The 26,938-nt window shown below is 43.7% G+C and overlaps 1 protein-coding gene across 1 annotated transcript in view; it reads left to right on the top strand.

The window, feature by feature from the left end:
* The first annotated feature begins 7,604 nt into the window (after positions 1-7,604).
* Positions 7,605-26,938, top strand: part of LOC120977857 (transmembrane 9 superfamily member 2-like) — a 122,320-nt gene continuing 102,986 nt past the window's right edge. Inside the window, exon 1 of the mRNA XM_040406004.1 lies at positions 7,605-7,829. Within this exon, the coding sequence (XP_040261938.1) occupies positions 7,686-7,829 (144 nt within the window). The 5' untranslated portion in view covers positions 7,605-7,685. The remainder of the gene's footprint in view (positions 7,830-26,938) is intronic.

Genomic DNA, 26,938 nt, shown 5'->3' with positions numbered 1-26,938 from the left:
GCGACAGCCATCCAGACACGGCTGAACAAGCAGGCAGCCAATCAATCATAACTGCACCACACAAGCCCAGCAGCAGAAGCAGCTAGCTACAATGCAAAGCTCCCTCACTAATGCAAATATTATCTACTTTCGAAAGCCTACCATTACATAATGACTATGGATGAGCGAACTTGTGTTTTACATGTTATACTTCGGGGTTCGTTTTTTTTTTACAATTCCGATATGGATTCCGTTACCACGGGCCATAACAGAATTCTATGACGGAATGCCTTTAAGAAGTCTATGGGCCGCATAACGGATCAGTCTGGTTAACGTTTTACAGGCAGGAGTGCCGATCCAGGCTCTTTAATTCATTATATGCCGCGGGCAATGGTGCCAGCCGCATGTAAGCAGTGACTCCCTCTGTCTCCCTGTGATCACATTTGCGGGGGCTCCCAAGCCAGCCATGGTCTTTTCCAGCAGGCTGCGCCTCTCTGGCACATCCTACTGGTCAATGTTAGTATAGCACTGACACTAAAATGCAATGCACTATAAAGCATTCAAAAGACTGCCTGTTATAGTCCCCTTGTCGGACTATTAAGTGGTAAAATAAATAAAAAAAACAACATTTATTAAATTTAAAAAAATTCTATAAAAAATAAATACGATTTCCATTGAAAATACAATGAAAAAAAATTCAAAAATAAAATCTCCCCCGCATGTTTGGTATCGCCGTGTCTGTAACAACCCACACGACACAAATATTATTTAAATGATCCCCTATCTCCCTATCTCCCCTTGGCAGAATTGCTAATTTATACTTACCGTATATACTCGAGTATAAGCCGACCCGAATATAAGCCGAGGCCCCTAATTTTACCCTAAAAAAATTTGAAAAATTATTGACTCGAGTATAAGACTAGGGTGGGAAATGCAGCAGCTACTGGTAAATTTCAAAAATAAAAATAGATACCAATAAAATTACATTAATTGAGGCATCAGTAGGTTAAAGGTTTTTGAATATTTATTTCAAAGAAAAACAATATGGTATCAACAATAACTTTAACAGTACAAAAACCAACTAAAGCTAAAACAGCTAAAAGAGTTAAAATCCTTCAAAACTGGATTCCTCATCGTCTGTATGTCCAAACAGAGCTTCAACTGTAGCTGGTGTGAGGTTATCAGCGTAGACATTGTCATCATCACTGAGTTCGCAGTCATCACCATCACTGCTGTCCTCATACAAAGCGCTGTCTTCTCTGCCCGCGTGTCTCGCGAGATTTACACTGAGAGCTTAACAGAGGTGCCGCGCGGACGTGCTGGGAGCTGACCGAAGCAGCTGTAAAGGTAAGTAACAGCTTCTCCGGCCCCCAACATGTCATGGTCTGTATTATGGAAATGTAAGTTGCCATAATACAGACCTAGACTCAAGTATAAGACGAGGGGGCTTTTTGAGCACAAAAATATGTGCCAAAAAACTCGTCTTATACTCGAGTATATACGGTAGTCGCCACTGAAAAAACTTAATAACAAGCAATCAAAAAGCATAATTTACCGTACCCCAAAATGATTCTAATGAAAACTACAAGTCATGATGCAAAAATTAAGCCCTCACACAATATAGAAAGAAAAATAAAAAAGTTATGGGTCTTGATAAGCAGCGATGCAAAAATATTTTTTTCCTTTTAAAACGGGTTTTATTGCACAAAAGTAGTAAAACGTAATAAGCTATATTTATTTGGTATCATTGTAATTGTACTGACCCAGAGAATAAAGATATCTTGTTATTTATACCGAAAAATGAACGCTGTAAAATTTGTAATGTAAAAACTCAGTGGCAGTATTGCTGTTTTTTCTCATCTAACTCCCAGAAAGAGTTAATAAAAGTTAATCAGAGCCAGGCCTCATTTTGAGACCGCCCGCGGCTTGCACTAAATCCCTGCTGATGGAGGAGCGGGGCTTTCACCTATGGCCACCCTCTCTCCAACCATTTCTTTTATGTGAACTTAGGCCATATCTTAGGTTAGGTTCTGCTTTTAATTGAGCGTACCGGTGTGAGATTTATATATCAATACCCACATGGTTGCTCACTAGTACCTATCCATATACTTTTTGTTTATGCCCGGTACCTATATGTTTCCCCTGATGAGTCTTTTTTCCTCATCTAAAAGCGAAACGTGCATGTAGGGTAAGGATAGGATAGGGCCAACTAGGGTCAGATTATTCAGGAAAAGGTTCCGGACGGGGTCGCCCTGTGGTTAGGATATCAGGGCCAGCATAGCACCCGTACTGCAGGGTCATTTCAGGGACAATTTATCCCATACTCATCTACCACAGGGACAGTGTTTTGTTATTCTCATGGGATTATGGATGCCCCACGGAACCCACCAACAAATTGGTAGGACAAATGGTTTAATTTTTGTGTGCCGCCATGCACCTATGTTCCTACCACTATGTTTTTGTGTTACTATATGTTTATTGCTTTATTTTCATTTTTTTGATTTATCTTAAGGGCTATCTGTTTTATAGATAATAGTATTAAAAGTTACGTTTTATTTATTCACATTAATTTTGGATCACTTTTCTAGTGTAGCTTTGGTTAAATATAGGTGATCCCCAAACTCTCTCATTATCTCTGTCCTCATTCGAAAAATGAATCCAGCCAGCAAAGGAAGCAATATGGACAATCTCAATGCATCAGTAAGTGCTTTGTATGAACTTTCTCTACAAGATAAATGCCATTTGCTAAAGTGAGGCAACCCATTTAAGGACCTCTATTTTATTAACCAACGTACATCAGGATTATACACTAACCAAGCTATGTCTTCACTTTAACTCTTTGCTATCAGGGATCTCAAGTCTCCCGGACGTTCAGGGAGTCTCCCGCTATTAGATAGCGGCTCCCTGACGCCCGCATGTGAAACAATATATCCCGGAAAGGTTTACTCTAGTGATGTCCGGTTCATGAACGAATCGTTCTTTTGAATGGATTCAGTTCACTGAACCTGGAGGAGTCGATTCCTCTGACTGAGCTGATCCGTGTGAAACATAGCAGAGCCGAGAGACGCTGGCAGCAGGGAGGAGCGTAATCTGATCCTAGAGTGGAAGCCAGCCCCTCCCCTCTCCGCCCACCCCGGCCTGCAACCAATCAGAGCTCAGGCAAGCATCTCTGAGTCACACACTGTACAGGAGGGAGTCTAAGAATCCAATGAGTCTACAGGTTAGGCTACTTTCACACTAGCGTTGTTTTAATCCAGCGTTCAATTCTGACACCGGAACTGCCCGCCGGATCCGGAAAAACGTGTGAAAACGGATTACATTTGAATCCTGATCAGGATTTTGATCACAATGACAAAAAAATGCATTGGAAAAAACGGATCCGCCAACCTTAGAGACTCATTCGATTCTTTGAGTTAAAAGAACCGTGAGTCAGAGTCACTAGAACAGTTTACACTGAGGCTGATGACCAGGCTTTGCACACTCTTGGCATTCTCTTGATGAGCTTCAAGAGGTAGTCCCCTGAAATGGCCTTCCAACAGTCTTGAAGGAGTTCCCAGAGATGCTTAGCACTTGTTGGCTCTTTTGCCTACACTCTGCGGTCCAGCTCACCCCAAACCATCTCGATTGGGTTCAGGTCCGGTGACTGTGGAGGCCAGGTCATCTGGCGCAGCACCCCATCACTCTTCTTCATGGTCAAATAAGCCCTTACTTTCAAAGTTTTCCCAATTTTTCGGCTGACTGACTGACCTTCATTTCTTAAAGTAATGATGGCCACTCGTTTTTCTTTACTTAGCTGCTTTTTTCTTGCCATAATACAAATTCTGTCTATTCAGTAGAACTGATCCAAGGAAGATACAGGCGGCACTCCGCTGTCAGCGATGCGGTGCGCGTGTCCAGGGAAGATCCACAGATACTGGTATAGAGAGGACCGGCACTCGCTTTAGTTAAGATTTTCAAATAATTTTAATGGTCACATACAAGTGGTAAGTGACGCGTTTCGGCTACTGTGAGCCTTTGTCAAACATAATCATTACAAGCAGCCCGCGATGGAGCCGGAAATGACGTAGGTAACCATAGCAACGTCGTAAACAAAGGGCACAACAATACAGAAATAGGATTTTTGCAAAGAAATGTCATTAGTTGTCAGGGCACCATGTTGTATAGTGCTAAATATTGCTGCACATAGTTATAGTGGTGTATAATGCTAGAGGCTGCAGGCTGCAAAGAAAAGGCTAACAAAAACTATATCATAAATTCATAAGGCACCATGCTTTACACTGCTGTAACATGCTAAGCATTCTATTGTAGGTACAGAATGTTACAAAATAATGAATGTAAAATATTCCATGCTAGATGGTAAGCTTGCGTAATACTATATAATACTTTACAGTGCTAAACACCATGCTTTACAGTGCTATTTTTTGCTGCACATTGTTACAATGGTGTAAAAATGCTAAAAGCTACAAACTGCAGTGAATGCGCAGATACAAAGGTCATAAATACACCATACTTTACAGTGCTGCAGCATACAATACATTATTATAATGGTACAAAACATAGGATATTGAACACTATATGCTAAATGGTGAATTTACGCCCTGATCAGACACTAAATGACACAGATTTTTGGAATGCATCAAGTTCTCTGTGGAAGAAAGAAAAAAGGGAACATGTTGAAAGGGTAACTACAGACTATATCTTAGAGGAAACTATTCAAATCAAAGTCACGATTTAACCCCTTAGGTTCTAGGGTTTGCAGGCGGTGGATCCAGTAAGCTTCTCGTTTTTTAAGTATTTTAAACCTGTCTCCTCCTCTCCGGGGTAGTGATACGTGTTCTATTATCTGGAAGCGCAATTGGGAAATGGCATGTCGGTGTCTCTCAAAATGATACGGGATAGGAAGTAATAGATTTTTCTTTCTGATTGTGGATTTGTGCTTACAGAAGCGATCTTTCATCCTCATGGAGGTCTCACCAACATACACAAGTCCACAGTAGGACTATCAGCTGTGTATCCACCTGACTTCTCCTCAACGCAACTGATGGTCCCAACCCCATTTATAAGGCAAGAAATCCCACTTATTAAACCTGACAGGGCACACCTGTGAAGGGAAAACCATTTCAGGGGACTACCTCTTGAAGCTCATCAAGAGAATGCCAAGAGTGTGCAAAGCAGTAATCAAAGCAAAAGGTGGCTACTTTGAAGAACCTAGAATATGACATATTTTCAGTTGTTTCACACTTGTTTGTTATGTATATAATTCCACATGTGTTAATTCATAGTTTTGATGCCTTCAGTGTGAATCTACAATTTTTATAGTCATGAAAATAAAGAAAACTCTTTGAATGAGAAGGTGTGACCAAACTTTTGGTCTGTACTGTATATGTTAAAGGCATCCCTTCTTCTGTCTCATTCAGTAGCTATATAACTATTGAGAGAGATGTATTTTTTTTAAGTACATTTACACATTTAACCCTCCATTTTAATTATATTATTTACCCCAGTGTTAAATTCACCCCCCCGGAAGCTTGATTTTTTCCCTACAGTGGGGTAAATACACACAGGGTTTTAAAGAATAAACTTTTACAGGATCTCCATACAGTATTAGGCCTCATGCACACGACCGTTGTGTGCATCCGTGTCCGTTGTTCCGTGATTTTCTGCGGACCCATTGACTTTCAATGGGTCCGTGGAAAACTCGGAAAATGCACCGTTTGTCATCGGCGTCCGTGATCCGTGTTTCCAGTCCGTCAAAAAAATATGACCTGTCCTATTTTTTTGATGGACAACGGTTCGCGGACCCATTCAAGTCAATGGGTCCGTGAAAAAACACGGAGGCACACAAGATTGTCATCCGCGTCCGTGATCCGTGTCCGTTTTTTTCCTATAATTTTCAAGGCAAACTTGACTTAGTTTTTCTTTTCACTTTTCTTGTCTGGTGATCCTCCAAAAATCAAGGAAGACACACGGCAAAAAAAACGGACACGGATCACGGAACAACGGAACCCCGTTTTGCGGACCGTGAAAAAATACTGTCGTGTGCATGAGGCCTTAGAATGTATTGGCTCCGATGAGCCAAAGTTATTACTTTGCGAGACTTCGCGTAATAACTTCATAAATCAATTTCTATTGTAAAAAAAAATTCCCGAACTTGGGTTCGGTTCCAAGTGGTACCTTGGAACCGAACCCGAGTTCAGGAAATGTTTTTTTTTTACAGTAGAAATTGATTTATGAAGTTATTGCGCGAAGTCTCGCGAAGTAATAACTTTGGCTCATCGGAGCCAATACATTCTAATACAGTACGGGTCGCTCGCTCCGTACAGTATTAGAACGAAGTTTTATGCGATTTGACTTTGGATGTTTCATCCGAAGTCGATTCGCTCATCCCTATTAATAACCAAACAGTGGAGGTTTCGAGGTTCTGGGAGGGTGATGTGGCATTGTGCTGGGTGAAGCGCAAGCAAAGCAGAGCCATGGCATCCTGTTGTTTTGGAGGTGCCATGGTTCTTGATGGACAAACATGCTGGGCTGCCCGGCAGATGTGGTACTGAACGGTGGTTAGTTTCTAGGGAAAACGGGACAGGGGGATAACTATTAGGTCGGTGGGGGACCGGCAGTCCTATAAAGATGAATGGAGCGGTAGTGCACGTGTCTGACCTGCAGCTCCATTTATTTCGGGGGTCCCCAGCAGTCAGAGTCCCACCGATCTGATCCTTATCTCCTATCTTGTGGATAGGGCATAACTTGTTACAATCAGAATATCCCTTTAAGAGCTCCTATACACATGAATCTGGGCCACGTTTTTTTTTTCTTTAATTAAAGCAAAGCCATAAATTTGCATGTTTTTTTTTTTTTTTATTAAACTTTGGGGGAGATTTATCAAACTGGTGTAAAGTAGAACTGGCTTAGTCGCCCATAGCAACCAATCAGATTCCACCTTTCATTTTTCACAGCTCTACTTTACACCAGTCTGATAAATCTCCCTCTTTGTTTCCAGCCACAAGTGGTGAAAAGGCCTGAAAAAACACCATCGCTTCAACATTCATACCTCCACCCCAGATCTAGTGGGACCGCCCATATATGGGTGAGTTTTACCTCAGCCCCACCTATTTTTGTCTCAGGACAGCCTGAATTTGCAAGGACTGTCTCCTCACTTTCCGGACTGTTGGCATCTGTGCCTCAGCATGCTCTATTTGAAAAAAAATAATAATAATAATTGTAAAAAACGCCACCAGAAATAATGTCTTTACAGCCTAAATGTCACATGACCATCGCCTCAGCAGTCACGTGACATTCATGCACTTATATGATTGGTGCATGAGAATTTTTTTGGGTTTAGTTCAAACAGCCTCCTGCTGCTCTTTGTAACCCCAAAACTTGGAAAACCCCAATTTGAAAAAAAAAATCTGCCCTATCTGTGTAGTCATTTTATTAACTGAAGATGTAGACTGGACGTAGAGAGTGGACTGTGGAGGTAAAGAGAAGTAGTCTCCTGCTACAAGCCCCTGCTGCAGAGAGTCCTTGAGGAGGGAGCGACCCTAAACCATCACAGCAGGGGTGGTCCTATACGGAACGTAACGCCTCGCGCAGCACCCAATGACGTCATGAACGTGGACCCAATGACGTCATGCCGCGCGGATTGCGAAATCACCTAGCGGCGGCGCCGTCATCCTCTTCCTGTGTGCACGGTTCCCGGTAAGAGCAGGATGGCGGTGTTGTCGGGGCAGAAGCGCCGGTTACCGGCAGCGCTCGTGCTTCTGCTGTGTACAGGCTGGTGCTCGGCGTTTTATCTTCCGGGTCTGGCTCCTGTAAGTTTCTGTGAAGAGGGAAAAGAGAAAGTGAACTGCAAGGTGAGTGCGGGGAGGGAGCAGCTGACAGCTAGTCAGAGGCTGGTGGCCGGCAGCAGTTACTCCGTGCTCATGCATCCCACCCAGGTCCAAAAGACCGACATTTAAAGGGGTTTTCCCATCTCTCCACCCTCATCTCCTGCTGTCTACGTCTGCTCTTCCTTGTTCCCCAGCTCTGAAGCTATGTGGCTGCTGTGCTTCCCCTCAGTGCTGCCCCCTTGTAACTCTTTTCTGTCACCCTGCAAAACTCATTTTTTTTTTTTTGGGCTACTTAGATTCCTCATAGCGCGATATAGCAGAATATAATGGTATTACTTACTTTCATGCGGCCGATTCTTTATAAAACGAACTTTTATAATATGTAAATGAGGGCTCTACCAGCAAGTAGGGCGTCTACTTGCTGGTAGCTGCTGCAGAAATCCGCCCCCTCGCCGTGTTGATTGACAGGGCCAGCCGGGATCTCCTCCTCCGGCCGGCCCTGTCAGTAATTCAAAAATCGCGCGCCTCGCGTCATTCGGCGCAGGCGCTCTGAGATGAGGAGGCTCGTATCCTCAGCACTCCCTCAGTGCGCCTGCGCCGATGACGTCTTCTCTTTCGGTGATGTCATCGGCGCAGGCGCACTGAGGGAGTGCTGAGGATACGAGCCTCCTCATCTCAGAGCGCCTGCGCCGAATGACGCGAGGCGCGCGATTTTTGAATTACTGACAGGGCCGGCCGGAGGAGGAGATCACGGCTGGCCCTGTCAATCAACACGGCGAGGGGGCGGATTTCTGCAGCAGCTACCAGCAAGTAGACGCCCTACTTGCTGGTAGAGCCCTCATTAACATATTATAAAAGTTCGTTTTATAAAGAATCGGCCGCATGAAAATAAGTAATACCATTATATTCTGCTATATCGCACTATGAGCAATCTAACTAGCCCAAAAAAAAATAAATAGTTTTGCAGGGTGACAGAAACCCTTTAAGCCTTATGCACACAAGCGTTGTTTTGGTCTGCGTTTTTTGCAGGTAGAATACCGACCCAATCGCTTAAAGGGACACTTTACTTACTGAGCTAAAAACATCACCACATCAGTCTCCAAGATTTACATTAAAATATATTAGTATTCCTGCCCTGTGTCTTTTACTTGGTCTATAAAATCGGTTTTATTAATATAAAAAGTTCATCCGTTCTAACCTCTTCAGGTCACATGACGTACCGTTATGTCATATGTATTTCCAATCACCGGCGGGCGATGATCGGATCCCGGTGCCTGCTCAAATCCTGGTGTCTGCCCCCCCCCCCCGTTTCGGCGATCGCCGCAAACCGCAGGTCAATTCAGACCTGCGGTTTGCGGCAGTGCCATCGGGTCCCCATGCGGCTGTAGGGGGGACTCGATGGCATGGAAGGCAGCGCGATGCTTAACCACTTACCGTCACACTAACGCCGAAAGGCGTCATCTCTGCGGCGCTCCCAGGTCACACTAACGCCGATTGGCGTCATCTCGCGTGAGCCGAGATTTCCTGTGAACGCGCGCACACAGGCGCGCGCGCTCACAGGAACGGAAGGTAAGAGAGATGATCTCCAGCCTGCCAGCGGCGATCGTTCGCTGGCAGGCTGGAGATGTGATTTTTTTTAACCCCTAACAGGTATATTAGACGCTGTTATGATAACAGCGTCTAATATACCTGCTACCTGGTCCTCTGGTGGTCCCCTTTGTTTGGATCGACCACCAGAGGACACAGGTAGCTCAGTAAAGTAGCACCAAGCACCACTACACTACACTACACTACACCCCCCCGTCACTTATTAACCCCTTATTAGCCCCTGATCACCCCTGATCCCCCCATATAGACTCCCTGATCACCCCCCCCTGTCATTGATCACCCCCCCCTGTCATTGATCACCCCCCCCCCTGTCATTGATCACCCCCCCCCTGTCATTGATCACCCCCCCCCTGTCATTGATCACCCCCCCTGTCATTGATCACCCCCCCCCTGTCATTGATCACCCCCCCCTGTCATTGATCACCCCCCCTGTCATTGATCACCCCCCCTGTCATTGATCACCCCCCCTGTCATTGATCACCCCCCCTGTCATTGATCACCCCCCTGTCATTGATCACCCCTCTGTAAGGCTCCATTCAGACATTTTTTTGGCCCAAGTTAGCGGAAATTATTATTTTTTTCTTACAAAGTCTCATATTCCACTAACTTGTGTCAAAAAATTAAATCTCACATGAACTCACCATACCCCTCACGGAATCCAAATGCGTAAAATTTTTTAGACATTTATATTCCAGACTTCTTCTCACGCTTTAGGGCCCCTAGAATGCCAGGGCAGTATAAAAACCCCACATGTGACCCCATTTCGGAAAGAAGACACCCCCAGGTATTCCGTGAGGGGCATATTGAGTCCATGAAAGATTGAAATTTTTGTCCCAAGTTAGCGGAAAGGGAGACTATGTGAGAAAAAAATAAAAAAAATATCAATTTCCGCTAACTTGTGTCAAAAAAAATAAAAATTCTATGAACTCGCCATGCCCCTCATTGAATACCTTGGGGTGTCTTCTTTCCAAAATGGGGTCACATGTGGGGTATTTATACTGCCCTGGCATTCTAGGGGCCCCAAAGCGTGAGAAGAAGTCTGGTATCCAAATGTCTAAAAATGCCCTCCTAAAAGGAATTTGGGCACCTTTGCGCATCTAGGCTGCAAAAAAAGTGTCACACATCTGGTATCGCCGTACTCAGGAGAAGTTGGGGAATGTGTTTTGGGGTGTCATTTTACATATACCCATGCTGGGTGAGAGAAATATCTTGGTCAAATGCCAACTTTGTATAAAAAAATGGGAAAAGTTGTCTTTTGCCAAGATATTTCTCTCACCCAGCATGGGTATATGTAAAATGACACCCCAAAACACATTCCCCAACTTCTCCTGAATACGGCGATACCACATGTGTGACACTTTTTTGCAGCCTAGGTGGGCAAAGGGGCCCATATTCCAAAGAGCACCTTTAGGATTTCACTGGTCATTTACCTACTTACCACACATTAGGGCCCCTGGAAAATGCCAGGGCAGTATAACTACCCCACAAGTGACCCCATTTTGAAAAGGAGACACCCCAAGGTATTCCATGAGGGGCATGGCGAGTTCCTAGAATTTTATATTTTTTGTCACAAGTTAGTGGAAAATTATGATTTTTTTTTTTTTTTTTTTCTTACAAAGTCTCATATTCCACTAACTTGTGACAAAAAATAAAAACTTCATGAACTCACTATGCCCATCAGCGAATACCTTGGGGTGTCTTCTTTCCAAAATGGGGTCACTTGTGGGGTAGTTATACTGCCCTGGCATTCTAGGGGCCCAAATGTGTGGTAAGGAGTTTGAAATCAAATTCTGTAAAAAATGACCAGTGAAATCCGAAAGGTGCTCTTTGGAATATGGGCCCCTTTGCCCACCTAGGCTGCAAAAAAGTGTCACACATGTGGTATCTCCGTATTCAGGAGAAGTTGGGGAATGTGTTTTGGGGTGTCATTTTACATATTCCCATGCTGGGTGAGAGAAATATATTGGCAAAAGACAACTTTTCCCATTTTTTTATACAAAGTTGTCTTTTGCCAAGATATTTCTCTCACCCAGCATGGGTTTATGTAAAATGACACCCCAAAACACATTCCCCACCTTCTCCTGAATACGGAGATACCACATGTGTGACACTTTTTTGCAGCCTAGGTGGGCAAAGGGGCCCATATTCCAAAGAGCACCTTTCGGATTTTACTGGTCATTTTTTACAGAATTTGATTTCAAACTCCTTACCACACATTTGGGCCCCTAGAATGCCAGGGCAGTATAACTACCCCACAAGTGACCCCATTTTGGAAAGAAGACATCCCAAGGTATTCGCTGATGGGCATAGTGAGTTCATGGAAGCTTTTATTTTTTGTCACAAGTTAGTGGAATATCAATGAGATAAATGAATGGGCGGCACTGCGCATCAGTCGCGGTCCAGGTGCGCGGTCAAGAGGTAGATACCTGAATATTTGCAGTATAAAGACCAGCACTCCGTAATTCCAATGATGAAAAAAAGTTTTCCTTTTATTCGTCACCCATGTGTGACGCGCGTTTCGACACTAGTTTGTGTCTTTATCAAAGTACAGGTGATAACAGCTCATCGTAATTTACAAATGGCATCATTATATACAATTCAAATAACCCGCCTCTTGACCACGTAGGCAGTCACATGGCGAGGGGCGGGCTGAACCGTCCCTGGCCATGTGACCAGTCACGTGGCCAGTGCGTCATACTGCTAAGCAACCCAACCAAACAAACTAATCAAGAGTGGAGTGCGGTAAGATAAGTATCTAATCCATATGTTATTATTTTATCGAGGCAATTTTTGATCCCTTACACATCTCATATATATACTCCATGGATAACGATACATTATAATTAAAACATCACCCCCTCATACAAGAACGGATATATGGTCACGGAGACAATGATGTCAGTCACACGACATCCGAGTTAAGGCTGTCATCTATAAACACTGGAACATCTTACAAAAATCATATCCTGAGATACAGGAATTTAGGGACCGCCCCATGATGTGTTTCAAGCGAAATAAAAATATTAGGGACATGATTGTCCGAGCAGATATAGGGAGTGACAGGATGCCTCAGCGACAGCTCACTTTCTCTACAGTTAGGAAGGGAACATTTCCCTGTCTTAACTGTGTTCACTGCTCCAATGTGATTAAAGGCTCCAACATAGCACACCCACAGACAGGACAGCAAATCCCCATTCGGGGTCACTTCACATGTGACAGCAACTTTGTGATTTATTTACTTAAATGTCCCTGTGGGTTGTGCTATGTTGGAGAGACGACAATGCGTATGAAGGACCGGGTAGCAAAACATAAGTCCACAATTAGGAAAGAAAATATTTTGCTACCTATTCCCCAACATTTTAAAGAAAAAAATCACCGCATCTCACAATTGCGTTTTCAAATTCTAGAAGAAGTGACCTTACCTCGACGTGGAGGAAATCGGATCCAGATGCTCCACCAGCGTGAAGCATATTGGATCCATCGACTTGAGACGCTTGCGCCCAAAGGCTTAAATAAGGAATATTCACTTAATTGTTTTCTCTGATCCTATATGTGTGTGACAGATAATTGTGGTCTGTCATTTTGTATCTATGCATGCTATTGTTTTGTAATCAAATATTGATACCGCGGTTCTCTACATATGTTTGAACCTGACATGAATCTTTTTGAATACTGCAGTACAACCTATTTCCTGTGATATGTGATATTCTTTTCATAACATTTTTTGTAATTGAGACAACGGTGCTATGTCATATGATGTATCGTGTGACTGACATCATTGTCTCCGTGACCATATATCCGTTCTTGTATGAGGGGGTGATGTTTTAATTATAATGTATCGTTATCCATGGAGTATATATATGAGATGTGTAAGGGATCAAAAATTGCCTCGATAAAATAATAACATATGGATTAGATACTTATCTTACCGCACTCCACTCTTGATTAGTTTGTTTGGTTGGGTTGCTTAGCAGTATGACGCACTGGCCACGTGACTGGTCACATGGCCGGGGACGGTTCAGCCCGCCCCTCGCCATGTGACTGCCTACGTGGTCAAGAGGCGGGTTATTTGAATTGTATATAATGATGCCATTTGTAAATTACGATGAGCTGTTATCACCTGTACTTTGATAAAGACACAAACTAGTGTCGAAACGCGCGTCACACATGGGTGACGAATAAAAGGAAAACTTTTTTTCATCATTGGAATTACGGAGTGCTGGTCTTTATACTGCAAGTTAGTGGAATATGAGACTTTGTAAGAAAAAAATAAAAATAAAATAAAATAAAATCATTTTCCGCTAACTTGTGACAAAAAATAAAAAGTTCTATGAACTCACTATGCCCATCAGCGAATACCTTAGGGTGTCTACTTTCCGAAATGGGGTCATTTGTGGGGTGTTTGTACTGTCTGGGCATTGTAGAACCTCAGGAAACATGACAGGTGCTCAGAAAGTCAGAGCTGCTTCAAAAAGCGGAAATTCACATTTTTGTACCATAGTTTGTAAACGCTATAACTTTTACCCAAACCATTTTTTTTTTTTACCCAAACATTTTTTTTTTATCAAAGACATGTAGAACAATAAATTTAGAGCAAAATTTATATATGGATGTCGTTTTTTTTGCAAAATTTTACAACTGAAAGTGAAAAATTTCATTTTTTTGCAAAAAAAATTTTAAATTTCGATTAATAACAAAAAAAGTAAAAATGTCAGCAGCAATGAAATACCACCAAATGAAAGCTCTATTAGTGAGAAGAAAAGGAGGTAAAATTCATTTGGGTGGTAAGTTGCATGACCGAGCAATAAACCGCTAAAGTTGTGGAGTGCCGATTTGTAAAAAAGGGCCTGGTCTTTAGGGGGGTATAAACCTGTGGTCCTTAAGTGGTTAAGGAAGGCATCGCGCTGCCTTCCGGTGAAGAGCCTGTGAGATTCAGCCCCCTGGACCTCACAGGCAGGAAGCTGTATGAGTAATACTCGCTGTATTACTCATACAGACAATGCATTCCAATACAGAAGTATTGGAATGCATTGTAAAGGGATTAGACGCCCAAAAGTGGGTCAAAAAAAAGAGTTGAAAAAAAAAAGTTGAAAGAATTGTTTCAGGTAAAAATAAACAAAAACTTCATTTTCCCCAAATAAAGTGAAAAAAATTGGTAAAAAAAAAGTATACATATTAGGTATCGCCGCGTCCGTATCGACCGGCTCTATAAACATATCACATGACCTAACCCCTCAGATGAACACCGTAAAAAAATAAAAATAAAAACTGTGCTAAATAAACCATTCTTTTGTCACCTTACATCACAAAAAGTACAATAGCAAGCGATCAAAAAGACGTTTGCCCACCAAAATAGTACCAATCTAACCGTCATCTCATCCTGCAAAAAATGAGCCCCTACCTGAGACAATCGCCCAAAAAAATAAAAAAACTATGGCTCAGAATTTGGAAACACTAAAACATAATTTTTTTTGCTTCAAAAATGAAATCATTGTGTAAAACTTAAATAAATAAAAAAAAAGTATACATATTAGGTATCGCCATGTCCGTGACAACCTGGTCTATAAAAATACCACATGATCTAACCTGTCAGATGAATGTTGTAAATAACAAATAATAAAAACGGTGCCACATCAGCTATTTCTTGTTACCTAGCCTCACAAAAAGTGTAATATAGAGCAACCAAAAATCATATGTACCCTAAACTAGTACCAACAAAACTTCCACCCTATCCCGTAGTTTCTAGAATGGGGTCACTTTTTGGAGTTTCTACTCTAGGGGTGCATCAGGGGGGCTTCAAATGTGACATGGTGTCAAAAAAAACAGTCCAGCAAAATCTGCCTTCCAAAACCGTATGGCATTCCTTTCCTTCTGCGCCCTGCCGTCTGCCCGTACAGCAGTTTACGACCACATATGGGGTGTTTCTGTAAACTACAGAATCAGGGCAATAAATATTGAGTTTTGTTGGGCTGTTAACCCTTGCTTTGTTACTGGAAAAAATTTATTAAAATTGAAAATTTGCCAAAGAATTGAAATTCTGAAATTTCCTCTCCATTTGCCAATAACTCTTGTGGAACACCTAAAGGGTTTATTTATTTTTCTTTTTTTTCGTTTATCTTTTTTATTTCAATTATATAAGAACATATACAAAATCAGAAAAATCCATATTACACCAATGAATATAAAAACATTTTACCTCGACTACCCACCTTCCACCCTTTAGAGAGAGAGAGAGACATAAAAAAAACCACAAACATCCGGCCCTAGTTTAACAATTTTTTTCCATATTTCAGCAATTTTTTCCGTTCTCTCACTATATCTCTCAGACACCCGTTCCACTTTAATCAAAATAGCAACTGCTTCTTGCCACTGTCCCACTGTAGGGGGATCTCCATTTGCACATTTCCTAAGTATAAGAAGTCTAGCTTGAAATAGTACTTTACCTAAAACCAATCGGATCTCTTTATTTAGCTTAAAGGGTTTCTGTCACCCCACTAAAGTGATTTTTTTTTTTTTGGGCTAGTTAAATTAGTTATATAGCGATATCTGAAAATATAATAGTGTTCCTTACTTTGATCCAGCAGTTTAGTCAAAAAACGAAGTTTTATCCTATGCAAATTCGGTCTCTACCAGCAAGTAGGGCGTCTACTTGCTGGTAGCTGCTGCAGAAATCCGCCCCCTCCTCTTGTTGATTGACAGGGCCAGCCGGGATCTCCTCCTCCGGCCAGCCCTGTCGGCGTTTCAAAAATCGCGCGCCCGTGTTGAATCTGCGCAGGCGCTCTGAGATGAGGAGGCTCGTTTCCTCAGAACTCCCTCAGTGCGCCTGCGCCGATGACGTCTTCTATTTCGATGATGTCATCGGCGCAGGCGCACTGAGGGAGCTCTGAGGAGACGAGCCTCCTCATCTCAGAGCGCCTGCGCAGATTCAACACGGGCGCGCGATTTTTTAAACGGCGACAGGGCTGGCCGGAGGAGGAGATCCCGGCTGGCCCTGTCAATCAACAAGAGGAGGGGGCGGATTTCTGCAGCAGCTACCAGCAAGTAGACGCCCTACTTGCTGGTAGAGACCGAATTTGCATAGGATAAAACTTCGTTTTTTGACTAAACTGCTGGATCAAAGTAAGGAACACTATTATATTTTCAGATATCGCTATATAACTAATTTAACTAGCCCAAAAAAAAAAAATCACTTTAGTGGGGTGACAGAAGCCCTTTAAGATGTTCAGTTGCCCCTAATATACAAACTACTGGGTCTTCAAAAACTTGAACACCCAGAAATACTAATATAATCTCTGCAATTTCTTTCCAATGCCTAAAAAGTTTGGGGCATCTCCAAAAACAGTGTATAAGATCCTCCTTCTCTCCCCTACATTTTGGGCACTTATCAGAAGTTCTCACACCCATTCTCTTTAGCACCCAAGGAGATCGATGTAGCCTATGCACTATAAAAAAACTGAGAGATCTTATGTGAGCCCCTTTCCGAGACCGTAGTATAACTTCTAAGAGCATCATTCCATTTTTCTTCCGTAAAAGACAGAAGGTCTTTTTCCCATTTTCCTCTGGCAAGTATTGTAATCAGTTTTTTTTCCCCTTCCATCAAAATCCCATATCTTTTTGCCGTTGTTCCTCTTTTTCTCCTCCATTGATACATTTATCTATTCTATCTGATTGTTCCTTTCTATATTTATCTAAATGCACCGATGTCTTCATAGCATTTTTGAGCTGAAAATATTTTATAGATATCCTTTTGTGGGATCCCAAACTCCCTGACCAAGGTGTGAAAATCCTTCAATTTATCTTCCTCAAATACTTGACCTAGATATTTCATTCCCTTTTTATCCCAGTCTATATAAAACTTAATTGTTTGCAATTCTTTTAAATTCATATTTTTCCAAATCGGTGTGTACTGCAAATAACCTTTAAAGAGGACCTTTCACCTTGAAAAACATTGTGAACTAAGTATGCTGCCATATAGAGCGGCGCCCGGGTATCTCACTGCACTTACTATTACCCCTGGGCGCTGCTCCATTCTCCCGTTATGTCCTCCGGTATCTTCACTCACTAAGTTATAGTAGGCGGAGTCTGCCCTTGTCCTGTGGGCGTCTCCTTCTCCTAGGCTGCAGCGCTGGCCAATCGCAGCGCACAGCTCACAGCCTATATTTTAGTTCTAAGTTCTTTTATTAAGGGGAGTACATTTAACTTTTCATATTCTTCTATATTTCCGGAGATTTGTATACCTAAATATTTAAAACTCTCGTGTTTCTCAAGCACATGCACCCTTGATTGCCCCTTCCCTAATAACATCATATGGGATTTACCCCAATTAATATTTAAACCAGAAAAAAAAACGAACTTATCTATCACTCTATTAACCACCTCAGCCCCAGTGCTTAAACACCCTGAAAGACCAGGCCACTTTTTACACTTCTGACCTACACTACTTTCACCGTTTATTGCTCGGTCATGCAACTTACCACCCAAATGAATTTTACCTCCTTTTCTTCTCACTAATAGAGCTTTCATTTGGTGGTATTTCATTGCTGCTGACATTTTTACTTTTTTTGTTATTAATCGAAATTTAACGATTTTTTTGCAAAAAAATGACATTTTTCACTTTCAGTTGTAAAATTTTGCAAAAAAAACGAGATCCATATATAAATTTTGCTCTAAATTTCTTGTTCTACATGTCTTTGATAAAAAAAAATGTTTGGGTAAAAAAAAAATGGTTTGGGTAAAAGTTATAGCGTTTACAAACTATGGTACAAAAATGTGAATTTCAGCTTTTTGAAGCAGCTCTGACTTTCTGAGCACCTGTCATGTTTCCTGAGGTTCTACAATGCCCAGACAGTACAAACACCCCACAAATGACCCCATTTCGGAAAGTACACACCCTAAGGTATTCGCTGATGGGCATAGTGAGTTCATAGAACTTTTTATTTTTTGTCACAAGTTAGCGGAAAATGATGATTTTTTTTTTTTTCTTACAAAGTCTCATATTCCACTAACTTGTGACAAAAAATAAAAAGTTCTATGAACTCACTATGCCCATCACAAAATACCTTGGGGTCTCTTCTTTCCAAAATGGGGTCACTTGTGGGGTAGTTATACTGCCCTGGCATTCTAGGGGCCCAAATGTGTGGTAAGGAGTTTGAAATCAAATTCTGTAAAAACTGACCAGTGAAATCCGAAAGGTGCTCTTTGTAATATGGGCCCCTTTGCCCACCTAGGCTGCAAAAAAGTGTCACACATCTGGTATCTCCGTACTCAGGAGAAGTTGGGGAATGTGTTTTGGGGTGTCATTTTACATATACCCATGCTGGGTGAGAGAAATAGCTTGGCAAAAGACAACTTTTCCCATTTTTTTTATACAAAGTTGGCATTTGACCAAGATATTTATCTCACCCAGCACGGGTATATGTAAAAAGATACCCCAAAACACATTCCTCAACTTCTCCTGAATACAGAGATACCAGATGTGTGACACTTTTTTGCAGCCTAGGTGGGCAAAGGGGCCCATATTCCAAAGAGCACCTTTCGGATTTCACTGGTCAGTTTTTACAGAATTTGATTTCAAACTCCTTACCACACATTTGGGCCCCTAGAATGCCAGGGCAGTATAACTACCCCACAAGTGACCCCATTTTGGAAAGAAGAGACCCCAAGGTATTCGCTGATGGGCATAGTGAGTTCATGGAAGTTTTTATTTTTTGTCACAAGTTAGTGGAATATGAGACTTTGTATGAAAAAAAAAAAAAAAGAAATCATCATTTTCCACTAACTTGTGACAAAAAATAAAAAATTCTAGGAACTCGCCATGCCCCTCACGGAATACCTTGGGGTGTCTTCTTTCCAAAATGGGGTCACTTGTGGGGTAGTTATACTGCCCTGGCATTTTCCAGGGGCCCTAATGTGTGGTAAGTAGGTAAATGACCTGTGAAATCCGAAAGGTGCTCTTTGGAATGTGGGCCCCTTTGCCCACCTAGGCTGCAAAAAAGTGTCACACATGTGGTATCGCCGTATTCAGGAGAAGTTGGGGAATGTCTTTTTGTGGTGTCATTTTACATATACCCATGCTGGGTGAGAGAAATATTTTGGCAAAAGACAACTTTTCCCATTTTTTTATTCAAAGTTGGCATTTGACCAAGATATTTATCTCACCCAGCATGGGTATATGTAAAATGACACCCCAAAACATATTCCCCAACTTCTCCTGAATACGGAGATACCACATGTGTGACACTTTTTTGCAGCCTAGGTGGGCAAAGGGGCCCATATTCCAAAGAGCACCTTTCGGATTTCACTGGTCAGTTTTTACAGAATTTGATTTCCAACTCCTTACCACACATTTGGGCCCCTAGAATGCCAGGGCAGTATAACTACCCCACAAGTGACCCCATTTTGGAAAGAAGAGACCCCAAGGTATTCGCTGATGGGCATAGTGAGTTCATGGAAGTTTTTATTTTTTGTCACAAGTTAGTGGAATATGAGACTTTGTATGAAAAAAAAAAAAAAAAGAAATCATCATTTTCCACTAACTTGTGACAAAAAATAAAAAATTCTAGGAACTCGCCATGCCCCTCACGGAATACCTTGGGGTGTCTTCTTTCCAAAATGGGGTCACTTGTGGGGTAGTTATACTGCCCTGGCATTTTCCAGGGGCCCTAATGTGTGGTAAGTAGGTAAATGACCTGTGAAATCCGAAAGGTGCTCTTTGGAATGTGGGCCCCTTTGCCCACCTAGGCTGCAAAAAAGTGTCACACATGTGGTATCGCCGTATTCAGGAGAAGTTGGGGAATGTGTTTTGTGGTGTCATTTTACATATACCCATGCTGGGTGAGAGAAATATTTTGGCAAAAGACAACTTTTCCCATTTTTTTTTATTCAAAGTTGGCATTTGACCAAGATATTTATCTCACCCAGCATGGGTATATGTAAAATGACACCCCAAAACATATTCCCCAACTTCTCCTGAATACGGAGATACCACATGTGTGACACTTTTTTGCAGCCTAGGTGGGCAAAGGTGCCCAAATTCCTTTTAGGAGGGCATTTTTAGACATTTGGATACCAGACTTCTTCTCACGCTTTGGGGCCCCTAAAATGCCAGGGCAGTATAAATACCCCACATGTGACCCCATTTTGGAAAGAAGACACCCCAAGGTATTCAATGAGGGGCATGGCGAGTTCATAGAAAAAAAAAATTTTTGGCACAAGTTAGCGGAAATTGATTTTTTTGATTTTGTTCTCACAAAGTCTCCCTTTCCGCTAACTTGGGACAAAAATTTCAATCTTTCATGGACTCAATATGCCCCTCAGCGAATACCTTGGGGTGTCTTCTTTCCAAAATGGTGTTATTTGTGGGGTGTTTGTACTGCCCTGGCATTTGAGGGTCTCCACAATCATTACATGTATGCCCAGCATTAGGAGTTTCTGCTATTCTCCTTATATTGAGCATACAGGTAATGAGATTTTTTTTTTTCCGTTCAGCCTCTGGGCTGAAAGAAAAAAATGAACGGCACAGATTTCTTCATTCGCATCGATCAATGTGGATGAAAAAATCTCTGCCAAAAAAAGAAAAAGGAGGGGAAAGGCGTCTGCCAGGACATAGGAGCTCCGCCCAACATCCATACCCACTTAGCTCGTATGCCCTGGCAAACCAGATTTCTCCATTCACATCAATCGATGTGGATGAATAAATCATTGCCGGGATTTTTTTTTTTATATATACAAAGTGTTTGCCAAAGTATATGAACACCGCCACCTCCTCAGCTCATAAGCCTCGGCAAACGTATCTTTTACTGCAGAGGAGAAATCTCGTCTTGCAGCGCCGCATACACCGACTTGCGTGTAATCTGACAGCAGCGCAATGCTTCTGTCCGAATGCACATCAGTGCTGCAGCTAGTCGATCGGTTGGTCCACCTGGAAGGTAAAAAAAACAAAACAAAAAAGAAAAAACCAGGCCGCAACGCAATAACTTTATTAACTTTAGAACAGAACATATTAACTTTTTTTTAACTTTTTTACTTACCGGTAATTTTTTTTTTTGTTTAGTTTTTTTTACCTTTATAGAACAAACCTCTCCTTCCCCATGGGACAATGTGCAAAGCGCAAATCGCCCAAAGATGTGGCAAAGTACGTTATGCACTTTATCCCAGGTGAAAGGAGAGGTTTGCAGCAGCTGTGAGTAAAAGGGCCCTAATAGCCCTGTGTGCCTGTCCTGTGAGATGCAATCCCTATGCTAGGTGTACCTGTGTGTGGTACTTCCGGAAACACTCACCAAAGCATAGGGCAGGGTGGTCAGGACAGTCAGGACAGAAATAGCGGGTGTCACGCCTTATTCCACTCCTGCTACAGACACGACATCTTTTTCGGGGTGACGGTTGGGTTGAGGTACCAGGAACGACACTGGGGAAATGTCGCTCGTGTAGACGGCTAACTACACTGGTGGATGGGGCCACGGAACCTCCTGGATATAGGAGGTTCTCGATGATCTCTTCCTGGAATTTGAGGAAGGATCCTGTTCTCCCAGCCTTACTGTAGAGAACAAAACTATTATACAGCGCCAATTGAATTAAATATACAGACACCTTCTTATACCAGCGTCTGGTTCTGCGGGAAACTAAATACGGAGACAACATCTGGTCATTGAAGTCCACCCCTCCCATGAGCAAATTATAGTCGTGGACTGAGAGGGGCTTTTCAATGACACGGGTTGCTCGCTCAATTTGGATTGTCGTGTCTGCGTGAATGGAGGAGAGCATGTAAACGTCACGCTTGTCTCTCCATTTCACCGCGAGCAGTTCTTCGTTACACAAGGCAGCCCTCTCCCCCCTTGCAAGACGGGTGGTTACAAGCCGTTGGGGGAAGCCCACGCGACTAGTTCGCGCGGTGCCACAGGCGCAAATCCGTTCTAGAAACAAATGCCTAAAGAGGGCCACACTTGTGTAAAAATTGTCCACATAAAGATAGTACCCCTTGCCGAATAAGGGTGACACCAAGTCCCAGACTGTCTTCCCACTGCTCCCCAGGTAGTCAGGGCAACCGACCGGCTCCAGGGTCTGATCTTTTCCCTCATAGATCCGAAATTTGTGGGTATAGCCTGTGGCCCTTTCACAGAGCTTATACAATTTGACCCCATACCGGGCACGCTTGCTTGGGATGTATTGTTTGAAGCCAAGGCGCCCGGTAAAATGTATTAGGGACTCGTCTACGCAGATGTTTTGCTCGGGGGTATACAAATCTGCAAATTTCTGGTTGAAATGGTCTATGAGGGGCCGAATTTTGTGGAGCCGGTCAAAAGCTGGGTGGCCTCTGGGACGGGAGGTGGTGTTGTCGCTAAAATGCAGGAAACGGAGGATGGCCTCAAATCGTGCCCTGGACATAGCAGCAGAGAACATGGGCATGTGATGAATCTGGTTCGTGGACCAATATGACCGCAATTCATGCTTTTTTGTCAGACCCATGTTGAGGAGAAGGCCCAAAAAAAATTTAAGTTCGGAAACTTGGACTGGTTTCCACCGGAAAGGCTGGGCATAAAAGCTTCCCGGGTTGGCGGATATAAATTGTGTGGCATACCGGTTTGTCTCTGCCACGACTAAGTCCAAGAGCTCCGCAGTCAAGAACAGCTCAAAGAATCCCAGGGCCGAACCGATTTGAGCCGTCTCAACCCGAACTCCAGACTGGGCGGTGAAAGGGGGAACTACAGGTGCGGCTGAAGTTGGTGACTGCCAATCAGGGTTTGCCAGCACCTCAGGGATTCTAGGGGCTCTACGGGCCTGTCTGTGCGGTGGCTGCGACGGGGTAACTACTGCACGTGCCACCGTACCAGCTTCAACTGCCCTTCTGGTGCTCGCCACGTCACCATGTTGTACGGCAGTGCTGGTACTAGGTCCAGGGAGGGCTGCGCTGCTGGTGTATGCCTCACCACGTGATCCGGCAGCGACAGCCCCACTCTGCTGCTCTTGAAGCGGATCCTGCACAACCTGTGGTCTAGCGAAACGGGGCCGGGTACGCCTGGTGCTGCCAGGGACCTCAACCTCCTCGTCCGAACTTTGGGTCAGAGAGCCACTGCTTTCTACAGGTTCATATTCTGACCCGCTAGATTCGTCAGATGAGGGTTCCCACTCCTCATCCGACTGGGTCAGAATCCTGTAGGCCTCTTCAGAAGAATACCCCCTGTTTGACATTTTGGGCTACTAAATTTAGGGATATTCCCTGAGACTACCCAAGAAAAAAAGCAAGCCTGTCTTACAAAGGGGAGGCTAGCGAAGTACCGGAGGCCGCTGCGGTTGATAAAAAATATCAAAACTGATTTTTTTATCGCCGCAGTGCGTGTAAAATGAATGTGCAGTGATCAAAAAAAAATATATTTTTTGTCGGTGGGGTGGGCGTGGGTGAACGCACGTGTGGGCGACCGATCAGGCCTGATCGGGCAAACACTGCGTTTTGGGTGGAGGGCGAGCTAAGGTGACACTAATACTATTATAGATCTGACCGTGATCAGTTTTGATCACTTACAGATACTATAAAAGTACAAATGCTGATTAGCGATACGCTAAACAGCGAATAAGTGACTGCGGTGCGGTGGGCTGGGCGCTAACTCACGCTAAACTACCTAACCAAGGGGCCTAAACTATCCCTAAAACCTAGCCAATACTAGTGAAAAAAAAAAAAGTGACAGTTTACACTGATCACTTTTTTTCCTTTCACTAGTGATTGACAGGGGCGATCAAAGGGGTGATCAAAGGGTTAATTGGGGTGCAGGGGGGTGATCTGGGGCTAAGGTGTGCTGTTTGGTGTACTCACAGTTCAGTCTGCTCCTCTGCTGGATCCAACCGACGAAAAGGACCAGCAGAGGAGCAGACAAGCCATATAACAGATCATATTTACTAATATGATCTGTTATATGACTTTGGATTGGATTTTTTGAAAATCGCCAGCCTGCCAGCCAATGATCGTTGCTGGCAGGCTGGTGACGAAATACTTCTTTTAATTTTGCCGGCCTGCGATGCGCATGCGCGGGCCGGCTTGGAGCGAAATCTCGTGTCTCGCGAGATGACGCGTATATGCGTGATTGTGCGCAGCGCTGCCACCTCCGGAACGCGAATCTGCGTAAGGCGGTCCAGAGGTGGTTAAACTGATCCCCAGTGTTGTGCATAAATAATAAAATATCATCAGCGTACATTAATAATTTTTCGTCTCCTTCCACGTATTGAAAACCTTTACACTCCCTATAATTTCTTATTATACATGCCAAGGGCTCTATTGCAATAGCAAATAGTAGTGGGGAGAGAGGGCATCCCTGCCTAGTGCCCTGATAGAGGGCAAAAGGCAGGGACAAGCTCCCATCCACCATCACCCTAGACCTCGGATTGGAATATATAAGTTGAATCCATCTAATAAATCTCTCCCCTATGCCAACCCTTTTCAAAACTGCCCATATATACTCCCACTCGATACAATCAAAGGCCATGCAGAGACACATAGCATTATAAATCATGATAATGCCGTGCGCTCCTGCAAGTCCGGAGCGGAGGATCACACTGACACACAGAGCATGATTCCCGCAATGGACTCGTCCTTGTGAGAAACAGACCTAAATCTTGTGCAACACCTAAAGGGTTAACGACGTTTGTAAAATCAGTTTTGAATACCTTGAGGGGTGTAGTTTCCTAGATGGGGTCACTTTTAGGGAGTTTCTACTCTAGGGGTGCATCAGGGGGCTTCAAATGGGACATGGTGTAAATAATTCAGTCAGCAAAATCTGCCTTCCAAAAATCATATGGCACACCTTTCCCTCTAAGCCAGACCTGGGCAAACTACGGCCCGCGGGCCGTATACGGCCCGGCGGACCTTTTAATCCGGCCCCCGGCATTTTTGTTGCCGCCGCCGGCCCTGTAACAGCACGGAGTCACTGTCCGGAGTGAGGAGGGGGCGGGGCCCGCGGCCGCTCTGCGCTCCGCTCTGCTGCCTGGCCTGCCTGTCTCTTTAACAGAGCAGACCAGTGGCTGCTGGAGCGTGATGCAGCTGCCGCACAGGCAGAAAGAGGAAGGAGGCGGAGCCCCAGCCAGCAGCCACAGCCAAAGCCAAGCAACTAACAGAACTTACAGGTATTTGGTGGGGGTGGGGGGGGCTCATATAGGACAGGGGGACAGTGTGTGCTTTCCTGCCTGTTACTACATCACCCCCCCCCCCCCCCAGGGCTTGTGGGGGTCATTAAGGGTTGGACTTGCTGCTGATGTTGAGTGTGCCAGTGTGTGTGTGTCCGTCCCTGTGTGTGTGTGTCTGTCCCTTTGTGTGTGTGTGTGTGTGTGTGTCCGTCCCTGTGTGTGTGTGTCTATCCCTGTGTGTGTGTGTTTGTCCCTTTGTGTGTGTGTGTGTGTGTCCATCCCTGTGTGTGTGTGTTTGTCCCTTTGTGTGTGTGTCCCCGTCCCTGTGTGTGTCCGTCCGTGTGTGTCTGTCCCTTTGTGTGTGTCCGTCCCTTTGTGTGTGTGTGAGTGTGTCTGTCCCTTTGTGTGTGTCCCCGTCCCTGTGTGTATGTCTCTCCCTGTGTGTATCACCTTGCCCACAGTGTTCCTATGTCTTGACGCAGCTGCTTCAGAACGTTCTGTGCGGGGAAGAAGATGGAAGAGGAGGCAGCGCCAGCATGGAGTCTGTGCGATAGACACAGGGAGGCACACTAAGGACGAAGGTAACACTTCCACATGATCTACACTAGTGTTATCTGTGGTTTTACATAGGACTGCAGGTAACACTACTACATTATTTAGCACTAGTGTTATCTGTGGTTTTACATAGGACTGCAGGTAACACTACCACAAGGTTAGCTCACACAGGGCGCCTGAACACCTAAGGCCGGCCCTGGCTGCGCACCCCAGCGCCAAGGGATGACGTCACTGATGTAATATGCCTCTTATATGTGGAGAGCGGTGATGTCACAGATGTAATATATTACTTATAAGTGATATATTACATCAGTGACATCACCACTCTCCACACATAAGTAATATATTACATCAGTGACATCACTGCTGTCCACATATACTGGTAAGTAATACATTACATCAGTGACATCACCGCTCATCACATATATGTGGAGAGCGGTGATGTCACTGATGTAATATATCGCCTATATGTGGACAGCGGTGATGTCACTGATGTAATATAACATTATATGTGGAGAGCGGTGATGTCACTGATGTAAAATATCACTTATATGTGGAGAGCGGTGATGTCACTGATGTAATATAACATTCTATGTGGAGAGTGTTCATGTCACTGATGCAATACAGCGCTCCAGATGGCGACCAAAATGGTCGCCAATGCGCCTTAAAATTTGCAGATGGCGACAAGACTTGTCATAGGCTACAGGCCTGAGGTCTATTTGGTAGTGAAATCCCAGCGCAGGCAGGCATGATGATGTCATCACGCCTGCCTGTGCCAGGACGCGGTGATTTTATGCAGTATTGAGTTTAGCCTTTTGGCCCGGCCCTCCAAAATATTTTCAGTTTCTCATGTGGCCCCA

Source organism: Bufo bufo, chromosome 8 (genome assembly GCF_905171765.1).
Source record: "Bufo bufo chromosome 8, aBufBuf1.1, whole genome shotgun sequence".
Classification (NCBI taxonomy): Eukaryota; Metazoa; Chordata; class Amphibia; order Anura; family Bufonidae; genus Bufo; species Bufo bufo.
Note: the sequence above shows the minus strand (reverse complement) of the source record. Positions and strands in the feature narration are given on the sequence as shown.